The 13,380-nt window shown below is 33.7% G+C and overlaps 3 protein-coding genes across 5 annotated transcripts in view; 1 reads left to right on the plus strand and 2 right to left on the minus strand.

Moving 5' to 3' along the window:
• The window catches only part of LOC116848405, a 47,844-nt gene extending 42,573 nt beyond the window's left edge, over positions 1–5,271 (minus strand). Inside the window, exons 1-7 of one of the 3 annotated variants that reach the window (XM_032824474.1) lie at positions 5,127–5,271; positions 4,528–4,611; positions 2,833–3,097; positions 1,628–1,772; positions 1,188–1,387; positions 1,002–1,108; positions 498–719 (exon numbers count right to left, since the gene is read on the minus strand). In XM_032824474.1, coding sequence (XP_032680365.1) covers positions 498–719; positions 1,002–1,108; positions 1,188–1,387; positions 1,628–1,772; positions 2,833–3,097; positions 4,528–4,602 — 1,014 coding nt within the window. In that variant the 5' untranslated portion in view covers positions 4,603–4,611; positions 5,127–5,271. Of the gene's footprint in view, positions 1–497; positions 720–1,001; positions 1,109–1,187; positions 1,388–1,627; positions 1,773–2,832; positions 4,065–4,527; positions 4,858–5,126 lie in introns of those variants that run through there. The other 2 variants (XM_032824476.1, XM_032824475.1) reach the window with 2 other exon arrangements.
• LOC116848407 (frataxin homolog, mitochondrial) lies at positions 5,099–10,320 on the minus strand. Its single transcript, XM_032824478.1, has 5 exons — positions 10,180–10,320; positions 8,601–8,710; positions 6,363–6,731; positions 5,943–6,063; positions 5,099–5,869 (listed from the first exon to the last, which is right to left on the minus strand). Exons 3-5 carry the CDS (start codon positions 6,590–6,592, stop codon positions 5,588–5,590), a joined length of 633 nt encoding a protein of 210 aa, XP_032680369.1. The 5' UTR covers positions 6,593–6,731; positions 8,601–8,710; positions 10,180–10,320; the 3' UTR covers positions 5,099–5,587.
• Positions 8,340–13,352, plus strand: LOC116848406 (beta-1,3-glucan-binding protein-like). The gene is made up of 8 exons (XM_032824477.1): positions 8,340–8,603; positions 9,882–10,109; positions 10,196–10,347; positions 10,502–10,644; positions 11,377–11,540; positions 11,626–12,002; positions 12,329–12,430; positions 12,556–13,352. Exons 1-8 carry the CDS (start codon positions 8,468–8,470, stop codon positions 12,664–12,666), a joined length of 1,413 nt encoding a protein of 470 aa, XP_032680368.1. The 5' UTR covers positions 8,340–8,467; the 3' UTR covers positions 12,667–13,352.
• The last annotated feature ends 28 nt before the right edge of the window (positions 13,353–13,380 follow it).

Here is a 13,380-nt window from a genome sequence, read left to right on the forward strand (position 1 = left end):
TTTCTTCAGTTATATTAGATCTGTATAATAATTAATTACATTAAAAATATAATAAGATATAATAAAATAAAAAACATAGTAAAATGTGAAAAAATCATATTTTTATTAATATATAATATTATATATAATATTATATATTATATATAATATTATATATATATTCAAATGTTTTTATATTTAATATTATGTTTTATGTTTAATATTAATTATTCGACATTAAATATCTTCCTCTCTAAATACTTTTCTTCATTCATATATCTTTAATTCATATTAGATCATAGATCTAGATTAGTACAATAATTAGTTGTATTAAAAATATATAATGAAATATAATAAAACCAAAAACTTTGTAAAATATGAAAGAATAATTATTAATATTCTATATTTAATATTTTCATTAATCGATACAATATCTTCCTCTAAATATATTTTTTTTATTCACTAAAAGAAATGGGCGTTAGGAAATATCTCGTCAATCTAACACATAAAAGTAATACCTGATACAGTCCTTTGAGTGGAGTGCCTCTGAGCAGCAGGCATATTAGCAGTTCGTTACATTTTGCATGTATGTCCCGTACGGCTGTCGACAAGTTATTCGGACGTGCACCTATCATCTCATCGCTGTCGATACACGCGGCTAAAGCGAGATATCCCGTACAGCAAAGCACGTTAAAGGCGTCCGACCAAAATTGCTCAGATCGCGCCAGTGTCGGTCGACCCTGTCCCGATGTTATATCCGTTTTCAATTTACATTTTAAATTTCCGTCGACAATTAATCTCACGCGCAACTAATTAAATCATGAAAGTGTGCCGCTTTAATAAATCGCGGACGGGAGAGTGCGCATAAATAAATGAGGCATGCAGAAGATAAGTCAATAAATCGATTTTACGACTCGCACACCAACGAGCCAGCCTGTGATTCATGCTGACAATAAAGCATCCTGCGGATAAGAGAACAAAATAAATTCCAAATTTAATCGGGACTACTACTGCAGTCTTACGTGGGTAAACCGCGACGTTATGATAGATAGCGATTCATTTAGCATTCCTGAAAATACGCGCTGTGCCATCTTAGGCGAGACCGTGTTCCACAAGTCCGCCTTGGTGCCTGGAAATATCAATGGATTGTTTTCGCAAGCGTTGGATAAGATGTTACGAACTGGCCTTATCCTCGAAATTAACTTCACCTTGCATGTACAACCACCACATCTGTATAACGTAGGAGCACCGTTCCCTCTCGAAGAATGGCTTATTGCTGTGCCAACTGAGCGAGTCCGCCTCGTTAAGGATGTACAAGGATATTAATCGACAGTGCAGATCGAGCAGTCTCTCCGCCACAGCTTCGGCCATTTCGTGAAATTCTTTGTAAGATTTGTTGATTCTCTCACTATTAGAAGAAAGAAAGAGAGAGAGAAAGAAAGTGACGGTAAAATAAGAAACTGAGAAAAGATACTTGTGGGATATAAAGTTTATTATTGTAAAATAAAATTTACTTTGGTGAAATAAAATTTATTTCTATGAACAAATTTTATATCCTATGAGTAAACTTTATATCCTATGAGTAAACTTTTAAGTATTTTTTCTCAGTGTACTAAAAGTTATTGCAACTTTTATAATATCGAGGCACCTCGATTGAGAGGAAATTGCTCCTTTCGCGTGCTGATTGTAGCACCATAAGCAATTTCGTATGAGCGCTGCTGCGCCCAAAGTAGCGGTGAGCACGGTGAGATCGGCGTGATCCAAGGATTCTTGAATCAACATGTGCAAATGCTCTGGAAGAAAAAAAAATTCGAAGATCGCCTGATTTATTTCAACTTTTTTCCCTCGATCCCTCCTCAAACTTAAAAATTAAAACATCATTGAAAATAATTTAAAAGACATGCACAAATGCATTTTCCTTGCGATACAGAGCAGATAGTAATAATTTGGTACAATGGTCTAAAACACGAGAATAAATTATTTAATTAACTTAGAGTCCATTTTCTCTCGCTTTAGGGCGAATTCAAGCCCAAATGTAATTACAGTGTTAGCCGACACCGAAATGCAAACAGATCTTCCTCTTTCAGTGAATTGAATTTCCAGGAACATATATAAATCCTCATTCTTTAATTAATTTTTAACAGTTTTCGGAGAGCAAAATTTTTTATCGCATGGTGTTACATAATGTTACGAAAACTTTTAGTGCACAGCTGAAAAACGAAGATGATATATATATTTGTTTTATATGAAAAAAGAGTAATAATTTAAGTATAAATTATTTATTATTAGCTGAAATTAATTCCTGTTAATTTTTTTTATATTCATTACTAAGTTATTTTATATTGCATTTAAATTATTATTTGCTATTACAATATTTTTGCACGATTTTGTGGCTAAAATTAATTTCTGTTAACTAAATATCTAAAAGTTTTAATATAGTTTCGTTTAGTCACTAAGTAATATTGAATTACTAAGTCCTTTGAAGTAATAGAAATTAAAAAGAAAATCGAGTTTTTTCTGAGAGGAAAAACGTTTTTTGATAAATCGATATTTTATCTTTTCTTTCTATTTCGCATTGCCTTCAAAGTAAAAATACCAATTCCCAGACACTTCCTAAATCCATGACATTTTTATTATTTCTTTTAAATACAAATATTTAATCTTTCAATATAAAATATATATCTTTTTTATGTTGACAGTTTTATTTATATATTTAAGGACCAAAACAATGAGAATGTCCAAAATTAGGTACGCGTATCTAGGAATTGGTATCTTTTTCATTAAGTTTCGCATCGCATTCACCATAACGATAAACATTCCGTTCAATGTCTCATCTTTTCAAATAGGTCATACCTAGCAACTGATCAGCGGTGTCGACTACGACCAGAATAAAATCGGTTGGGTGGATACGCTTAATGGCACCGTCTTCGCTGTCGACGCTGGACGCGCTTCCGTTCCCGGCAGAACTTAAACCGGAAGGTCGTTTAAAAGCGGTCGCAAAATCCGCTTCCCACCATGTGACGATCTTAATCGCGGCGAACGAAGCGTGCCGCGGAAAATCGAGCTTTCCACCGCTGATGCGTAAACACAGAGGCTCCCTCAGGACGGTCTGCATTTCCTGTATCGCAAATTACGGCGCCGCATACGAGGCAAGGTATTAATTACGTCGGTACGCCGTATTTAAATAAGAGTCAGCGAACAATTATGATAAATTAATTGCGTTTCGTTGATTACGCGCGCTACTAACGCCTACGCCTTCGGTACATATACGTTTTCCTTCTTGATTGATGTAATTGCGATTTGGTATACTTATACATGACAATTAAACGGCTTTTAATTTGCTAAGTTCAATTGTTAATTAAACGATTCTTTTTATTTCTTTCGCTCATATCAATCGTCAATCAAATGGTCTTTAGTTAAATTCGTTGAAAATAATCGTCAATAAAATGTTCTTCGGTTATTCGAATGAATTGTCAATTAGTTGAATTGAAACTTATCTATTCAAATCAATGATCAAAATAAGAAAAATTTAATTGATATTTTTACAACTTTGGCCTGGAATCAATTAAATGCATAAATTCAGCTTTCTTTTCCGTGATAATACGTAGGCGCGCGCGCTCACGTTTGTGTTATTATACTTTCATACAGAATATTTCCCGACGCGAAGATGATGTTATATATGCAAATTATTGTAATTGCGCGAAAATTAACTAAAACATCGGCTGATCTCGTCAGATTGTGATTTAAATAATTAGTTGTATTAAAAATATAATGAAATGTAATAAAACCAAAAACTTTATAAAATATGAAAGAAATAATTATTAATATTCTATATTTAATAGTTTCATTAATTGATACAGTATCTTCCTCTAAATATGTTTTCTTTATGATTTAAAAGTCGAGCCGTGTCCAGTGAAACGCGATAATGACCGATAATTGAATTGTTCAATTTCCACACGTATGTGCGCCGCTATCCCATTTTCGATCGCGGCCAATAAATCAATTGCCCTCCTCCTACTCCCATCAAGTTATACGCGGTAAATGGGATAAATACGGGGTAATGCGCTTTCGATATTAAATCCGTTCTGAAATCGTCGACAAAATTGACATAATCGACTATCACACTGAGAAAAAATGACATAATAATCTATCACACTGACATAATAATCTATCACACTGAGAAAAAATGACCGATACTTATAACTATAATCACGTAGAGAAATAATTACTAGAAATTATAGTCAAGAAAAGCATGTTTTTAAATTAAATTCTACTACAATATGTTAGTGATAATACTATTTTCGTGTTAGAACAATCAAAAAATATTGTTGGGGCCAAAATTAACTATAATTTTAATAATATCAAACATTTTTTCTCTCTCAATATTGTTAAAAGTATCTAAAAAGTATTGCATAAAAAACGACGCGGATTCGTAATTCTATTGATTTTTTCGTAATTCGCGAACTATGTAAAATACGTGAAACTATGTGAAACTATGTGAAATTGTGAACTAACGACGGATAATTAATACGGTTAGTTAATTAATACCTGGTAATATTGCATATCTCGTTGTAACAAAATTCTTACGCGATCCACTAAATTTCCATCCTCCATAATCTCCATTTTTGCAGTCTGTTAATAATAAAGGAAACAATTACTGTACGATTTGATGTTTGAACTTATTGCGCATAATATTACTGGCGCAAGTAAATAAGTGCGACTTATAAATAAGGCTAGAATTAAGAACGATTTCTTAACATAAAATGTGTGCCTTTCCTTTCAACCACAAATTATCTGGCGGACGTTAATTTGGCTTCTGTAATTGTATTTTACCTGCCAAAACTCCCGATTCTCGGAAGTTTATAGAGGGATAAGACTAGAAGTATATAGAGGGATAAGATTAGATTCTTTTAAATCAGAGATTAGAGAAATATTAATGTACAAAATCATCAGTCTAATTAACACTGATGTGGGCAGACATATCATCTCCTTTGAAATTACTTGCTATTTTGCAGATAATTTGCATTTTCTACAGATGTTCCAATATAAAGCATAAATAATAATAATATATCATGCGCAGAGATACATTGCCATGGCTGTGCAAATACAACAAATGTGATCGTCTATAACATATTATATTTACTTACATCAAGAATCTATAAGCTACCACATGTAATGTCAATATTCTTCTGCAGTAGTTTTGTACAAATTTATGTACAAATTTTACAAATCAGTCCTTTAATGATTTCTGTACATATGTATCATATATATATTATATATTCTCCGCCGCGAGATCGTGTGCTGTGGAATATTCTATACGATGTAAGTAACGTTGGGAATTAATTAAACACATCAATGCAACTTTCTAACATCATAATTTGATTGCATAGATATGCATTTGTATTATCACACTTCCACATAGAATGGTTCCAGATGTAAAGATAATATCATATGCAAATTATAATAATTGCATCAAAAATTAATAAAAACCAATTTATCTTGATTTGAAAGTCATTTGTCCACAATATAAACCTTAATATTATATATATAATATTAAGTATTATATATAATAGGCTTGTGCTAAATCATAATTAAATCTTCACTAGCATTAATCTCGGGAAGCAAGACTATCCATCACAGCTTGTTTCTCTCTGCCACTATAGGAACACTTGTCAAAGCGCACTTGACTCCTCACAATTGCTGGTATCTCATTATTGAGCAATTCGTGTATCGATTTGCCATCATGTTTATATATCCATTGACCATTTTTAAAATCATAACGTTTAGGTCCAGACTTTGGTGAGGACAGCCAGATCTGTTTATTTGGAGTTTGACGATTTATAACATAAGTACCATACGGTTTGCCAAACTTGACAGTCAGTACACCATCCTACAAACAGATATTTTATAAATGTAACAGATATCTATGTATTGTATATGTATCTTTTAACAAGCACACATACTCCAAAAAGTACATCAGCATCTGGTAGATGGCTTGCTGCTTCAATCAATTCTTCGAAATACTCAGTTAATGACTCCAACGTCTCATTACAGATTTTATGATATTGCACAGTATTAAGTTCACTGATAAAATTATGCAAGTAAATTTTTAACATTAATAAAGCATGTAAACAATAAACAATAACTGATTCTAAATTATGTGTTCTTTATGTGTTCTTTCTTGACAAGTTGGTGCAAAAAATTTGTTATTTTTCTATTAAATTCTCGTATGAAATCTGAGTATTAAAAGGAAATGTTCGTTTTACTCATAAAAATTTACTAATCCCTTAAAATTTGAAAATTGTCTTTTCTATTTTATTTTACAAACACAACAAACCTTTTGCAGTAACTTGGAATTTTACAGAAATAATATGAATATTTACAATTCTGTCGAATATGATGAATCAGAGCTTGAACTAAATCTCTGTATAGATGCTCGAAGCGGTTTTCTATAATGTTTACTTAAAAATCGCGTTGAATTACGACTAACATAACCTCCAACGTAGCTGTTACATCTATTAAATCGCGACACAACTCGTCCGATTGAGGATTTGTTGAATAAACTACACGGCAGTCTTGAAATTATGCCAGATCTTCTTATAATGGTGAACATGATAGTCTCCTTGAGGTTCTATCGATTAAACAAATTCCACGGCTAGCGTGAAACACGGAGATTCCTGAGAGTAGTGGCGCTTTCATAGATCTGCTATGGAGCTCCGTTTGACAGCAGCAGTTTTCTATTCCAACATGACCTGCGAATGTTAATATTTTTATATTATTGCAAGAAAATATTAAAAATATATGTAAAGTAAATATCCCAATAGCTAACCTAATAAATAAGAAACCAGCTTTACATTTTTATTAATAAATAATTAATTACTAATATAGAATTACTAACAAAACTAATATTTATAGAAAATTTTGATTTCAAGCAATCACAAAATGTAACTGAAAATAAAATAATCAATAAATATTAATTATAATTTTAATGAGATGTATTAGATAATGCTGGTTGTATCAGTACTTGAACTATGAAATGAATTATGTTCTAATCAGCAAATATAATTCAATGGTTAAATGCCTATTTAATAATATTACAAATTGGCATAAAAAATATCTTTTAGCAAAATTTCAGATTCTTTCTTTTTATTAGAAATATTAAATATAAATATATTATTAATGTTTCAATCACTGGGACATTGTTCAATTACTAAAATATTTAATAAAAAAGTATTATTACCTTACATAAAGTATTGTTAAAACTCATTAAAACGCGGTAGGATTCATTTGGTCAAAATTTTACTTAGTAAACTGCGGAGCAGTAATATTATTGCGTGATAGACCGACTGTGACAAATCAACATCGCAAATTGAAACGAATGGTGACAATAAATATTTCTTTATTCAGAGACGTATATGTCTGTTATAATATCCCCATTAATTCTCATAAACACATATTCGTAAAATATTCTGTTTTATGTTTCAGTTTTATAATTTATATCGAATATATGCATTTTGTGAATTAGTTAAATCGTAGATCATAAATACGATGGCATTACATCGTATTTAATTTTGTCATTCAATATCGCTTGATATTGAATAATTATTGTAAATTGGGAGCGAACAATGACACAGTAACGATAATTCGGAATGTGCAATCTATGCTTTTATTGGGTCGCGCATTAATATTCATGTAAATGATAAATTAGCATTAATTTTATGTCAGGTGTGAAAATTAGCAATACACAAACTAACATATAATGCAGAGTCGCACTGACATTTCGCTGCATTAATAGTCAAATCAGATGTTCTATTAACTTTAAATTTAACTTAGTTAAAAAAAAAAAAATATATATATATATATATATATATAACTAATCGACACAATCTTGATAATATATATTATATTATTTTAAATCTATTCATTGTGTAAAGGCGTATTTATGAAAAATCAGCTAAAAATAATGCCAATATCAACAATAATCCAAATGTCTAGATTGCAAAAAATTTTTCATGTTTGACAAAATGGAAGGTGAAATTATCTAATTTCAAAGAATCAGTGACTTTTACGAATAAAATGAATATTTCTTTCAAAACTCAAACTTTCTACGAGAATTTAATAGGAAAACGCCAAATCTTATGCACCAATCTGATAATTAGAAAAAAAAACATTTAAAGCAATCCTAAATTGCAATCTTAATTGAAACAATACAACTGGATCTCTCTGTACAAGAACGCTATGAGATCGGCGAACGCGACTCGGTTTTATCGAGGGAATCCCTGGAACCAATAACAAGATTTACATGACCGCGAGGAATAACGCAAGCGAGAAGAGAGGGGCGAAGAAGATATAGGCGAGACGATGGTTGCACCAGAGAATCGTTCAACCGTACGTGCGCGCACGCATCAGCTTTTTTCTGAATTCTCCGCGAGCTCGACATACTGCGTGTCGCGTCTACAACGTCGAAAATTAGTAACAGATCGTAAACATGTCCGTCTACCGCGCAATATTTCAACTAATATTTGCATTAGCTTGCATATTCACGAAACCAGTGTTCACCTACGAGCTGCCGGATCCAACTTTTGAAGTGTTAACACCGCGAGGTCTTCGAGTTTCCATACCTGGTGGGTCTCGCGCGAGGATCAGTGCATAATGCGGAAGGAAAGGATGTGACAATCAAGAAGTCTTATCGGGAGGATCGTCGTGACTCGTAGAAGCTTCCTTGACAGTCCTGAAATTATAGAATTTTATTTAGTTCGATGTGTAGGATTCGTGTTCTAACGTGAAATAAGTTTGTCTGCGCTCGCGATTTTACAAATGCAATCTCGCAGAATATGCAAAAATAACTCGCAGTTTTTTTTTCATAAAAAGTGATATTCTTGACATATGACGTTTTTTCCTCAAGCAATTTCCTGTTTATCTCGCTTTATTATCCGATAACTTGTTAGTTCGAATGAATATAATAAACAGAGGACACTGAGCGTTTAGTCGTATACTTTTGGAATTCCCTGGATTTATCAGCTCATTGTATTTCAAGAAATATTCGGTTATTTGCGGTTTCTCTCAGAACGATCGGTCGATCTTATCATACATAACGACGTTAAACGTGCTACTATCAAACAAGTTGTCATAAGATCAACGATTATGCGACCTCTGACTAAGCTTTAAATTATAAAAATCTTAAACTGCAACGGCATTACGCAATTTGTAACATGTTAATTTTCCAATATAATTTCGTTTTCTCGAAATATAAAGAAGAATATAATTATTTTATAAAAACAGATTGAGATTGATTGATAGAGAGCAATTCTTATACGAAAAATAAATTAATAATATCGAAAATAGTAACATCAAGAATGAATTTATGTTCTACTTAAGCGTACTTAATTGCTCACACTTGTATTTTTATCGGATTTATATTGTATGTTATACACAGAAGAAAATATATATATATATATATATTTTACTGTTGACATATATATAAGAATGAGTATATATAAGAATAAGATTACACAGTGTTAAGCAAAAATAAGTTATTTGTATCAATACAAGTTATATGATTCGACAGAGAAAAATATATTATTATTCAAACATAATTGTTAAGAATAAAAAACACAAAATTTTGAATTGAGAATATAATACTTTTAAATATCGGAAGAAGACATTATTATCACTAAAATAATCATATTATACTTCTTATGAAATTATTATAATATTTAAACAAAATTATAACATTATTGAAATTCAAGATTTTAAAATTCTTCTATCAAAATTATATATAGTTGCTTAATATATGAAATAATGATTGTTCATTTGAGTACATTAGTTCTAAGTAAATGCTAGTTTTTTCTGTGTATATATGGAATTTTTATATATCTGATAATGCGTATTATGCATTGCAGACGCACCGGGTTTGCGAATATTTGGATTTCACGCCAACATCAACAAGGCGATTCGTTCTACACAGCATGGCGATGTAGCCGGTGACGTTTACGTAGCGCGAAACGGGCGCTGGACTTATGAGAACTCGGCGGTGCAGATAAAAAACAGAGATGTACTTAATTATTGGATTTACGCGCAAGTGGACGGGGCGAACTACAAGAAGCAAGGCCAGACGTGGACATATTCCCGTAAGATTACTTACGCAACCCTTCATTCGCGAGTAAAACTAATAATGGTGTTACGATAATGACAACGTACGTTGAATTAATAACAGCGTTTGTCGGCCAAGAGTCCACGCCAAACACAGAACAAAGCGCCACGTCGACGAATGTAATTTCAGCCGGCGGTCAACTGCTATTCGAGGATCATTTCGATACCCTCAACGAATCATTATGGAACCGCGAAATAAAAATGCCATTAAGTCCGGTGAGTATGCCGAGCCTGTCTTCCATCATAGAGCTGCTAAAAGTGTAACAATAAAACACATGTAAATCCAATTATGCATACAAACAGTGGAGGTCCGAAGGGCAGCGTGCGGTGAATCGTTCTCGTAAATCATTTTGTATTCTGTCCCGATCAGGATTACGAGTTTTGCGTGTACCACAACCAAAACCATCTGATGATCGTGCGAGTCAAAGGCGGTCAACTTCTCTTAAGACCCATTATACTGGAGGACTCTTATGGCGAGAATGCAACCACATACGGAAGATTGCAACTTAACCAGTAATGCAATCATTTGCGTAAGATAATGAGATAAATTTGCATGACTGTGCACTTGCATAAGCATCCTTCTGCTGTACATTTTGTTGCATCCTACTTTGAAATTTTCTCCGACTCTTAGATCCGTATTAATATTTATTACCTGGAACTTGTGTGTGTGTGTGTCTCCAGTGAAATACTCAGATTTAAATTTAAAGTTACATTTTTTAGTTGAATCACGATTATAGTATGAATATCACACATACAGAATAATCTGACGCTACGGCCCGATTCCATCAATGTCGATCAAGCCTTAAACCGCGTTTAAACTATTTGAAACAAAGACAAACTCAGATCAAGGCCCAATCAACGTTGGTGGAATCGGGCCTTAATGTCCCGTATCTCGTGTTCATTATTATTTTCGTATTCGTAGATTAGTTAAACTGAACTTAAAGTTGCTCTATCCATTTTGCAAATAAGCACGTAAAATTGTGAGCTATTAATTAAAAAAGATGGACAAATAATCACAGGCGCGATATGGCAGAGATGAGTGACGCCTATCTTCGTGTACTTGTAGATTAAATCAAACTGAATCAAAAGTCTTCTACTATTTTACAAATAACGAATAGATTTTTATTAGTTATTAATTAAGGGACATTATCGCGCATGTGATTATCCGCCAATTAATACAGGTCTTAGTATTTGAAAAAAAACCATCACATCTGCACTCTTATCGAGATAAACCATCTTCTTCAGGTGCACCAGCGACATTCCGTTAGAATGTACGCGACGAGCATTGTCCTACAACATCCTACCGCCTATAATATCCGCACGTCTCACCACGAAGCATCACTTCGCTTTTCAATACGGAAAAATCGAAATACGCGCCAAGTTTCCACAGGGCGACTGGTTATACCCAGGTAATTACGTGCAATTAACTATTTACTGCGAACAGAATAAAAGGAAAATCGTACCAATATTTGTTCTCTCATATAATTTTGCTAGAAATGTGGCTCGAGCCGAAATATTCAACGTACGGACAGAATTACATAAGTGGCCGCGTTCTTCTGGGTCAGACGCGCGGTAACGAGAATCTGATAAACGCCACGGACCCGTCGATGATTTACGACACTAGGCGATTAGACTTTGGCGTGAGGTTGGGCGTGTCACCGCACATCCAGGAAAAACTCGTCTCGAAGATACATGAATTCGGGCCACGATGGACACAGGATTTCCATGTGTATACGACTATTTGGAATAACAACGGATTTACGTTTCTGGTGGACGAAGAGGAAGTCGGCCATGTAGGACCTAGCTTACTAGGATGGATGCCAGGCGAAAGCACTTACGGGAGGAAGAAATCTGCTCCGTTCGATCAAGAGGTAAACGCCTTGATAACACATTAACCTATAATTAATAATTTCATGATCAAAATATTATATACGCCTGAGTGTTTTTGCTACTTATTAACAAATTTTTCGTCACTGATTATATGATACTGATATTTAACCGCAAGAAAATTACATATTATATTAAAAATTATTTAAATATATATAATATATAACTTTTTGTTATATAGATTAATAATAAAATCGCTTACTCCTGACGTTGAAATCCAATGTCGGCAAAATTATATCGTAAGCTTGATTACTTTACGATGAATGCTTCCCTGCTTCCATTAGATACTTATAATTCGTTTGTTGAATAGTTCTATATCACTCTCGGCGTCGGAGCAGGCGGGGTGCGCGTATTCCCGGATGATACGAAGAGTTTTGGACGTCCGAAACCATGGAGCAACATGGACCCTAAGGTAACAGACGCTTCAATATAGTTAGTGTTATAACTTCTGCTCTTAACAAACAAACATCTCAAATTTTCCCGTCCTCCTTTTAAACATGTGAGATTCTACGTGAGATATTTCGACTTCCATTACAGTCAATGCTGCGCTTCTGGAACGCCCGGAGCCAGTGGCTGCCGAGTTGGAGGCGGGACAACGGCGAGAAGACTACTTTCGTGATAGATTACGTTCGAGTGTGGTCCCTTTGAATCTCTCCAGCTCGTACTCTTCGCCTTTTTGATTACTCGTATTATTTCTTATCATTCATATTATCCACAGCAGTAGATCGTATACTTTTGCATGACGATTACGACGCATGCTATACATTATTCGATACCGCCGTCGACATAACGAGACAAGGTCTTGAGAAAAATTGACGAGAACCATCCCCCCTCGACGATGGCAGAAGATTACAGCGTTGCCTGCAATTTGTTCTGGTATCCGAGATCTTCCTGGCGAGGCATAAAATACTTCTTTTTTTTATCAGCGTAACGCAATCAGAGAGTTTTGTAATTGGTCTGCTCGTTTCTATAAAAGGGCGAACGGTGCTCCGCGAAATCGGAAAGAAATTCAGGGTCGCCCGGAGCTGGTTCTACCTTTAATGCTCGTGTCGTTAGCCGCGCAGACGATCATCCTCCGATAATGCTCTTGCCGATCATTGAGCGAACATAAAAATTTCTTAAGCAACGTGCGACCTTTATGAAGGACGTCTCAGATCGTTCCGGCGAATTTCCTCAAGTTACCGTCGTTGACAATATCGTGACATGTGTCCATTAATTTTTACTAATGATATTCCTTAAATTATCGTTATTCTTTAGCTTTCACTATATAAATGTACAATACTCATTTTTATATCTCTTACATTACAGTGACAATAATAAAATAAATAAGCGCAGCACAGTCACATCTTAAATTTATCGCAC

Source organism: Odontomachus brunneus, unplaced genomic scaffold, assembly GCF_010583005.1.
Source record: "Odontomachus brunneus isolate Ranch 3 - 2012 unplaced genomic scaffold, Obru_v1 Obru_scaffold_095, whole genome shotgun sequence".
Taxonomy (NCBI): Eukaryota; Metazoa; Arthropoda; class Insecta; order Hymenoptera; family Formicidae; genus Odontomachus; species Odontomachus brunneus.

Excerpts from the sequence above, each read along its gene's own strand:
- LOC116848407 (XM_032824478.1), bottom strand. The coding sequence starts at position 6,592 with ATGTTCACCATTATAAGAAGATCTGGCATAATTTCAAGACTGCCGTGT. Across the intron at positions 6,064-6,362 it reads TCATCATATTCGACAGAATT|TGAACTTAATACTGTGCAAT; the intron begins GTAAATATTCAT and ends TAATTTTATCAG. Across the intron at positions 5,870-5,942 it reads ATGCTGATGTACTTTTTGGA|GATGGTGTACTGACTGTCAA; the intron begins GTATGTGTGCTT and ends ATCTGTTTGTAG.
- LOC116848406 (XM_032824477.1), top strand. The coding sequence starts at position 8,468 with ATGTCCGTCTACCGCGCAATATTTCAACTAATATTTGCATTAGCTTGC. Across the intron at positions 8,604-9,881 it reads TCTTCGAGTTTCCATACCTG|ACGCACCGGGTTTGCGAATA; the intron begins GTGGGTCTCGCG and ends TATGCATTGCAG. Across the intron at positions 11,541-11,625 it reads GGGCGACTGGTTATACCCAG|AAATGTGGCTCGAGCCGAAA; the intron begins GTAATTACGTGC and ends TAATTTTGCTAG.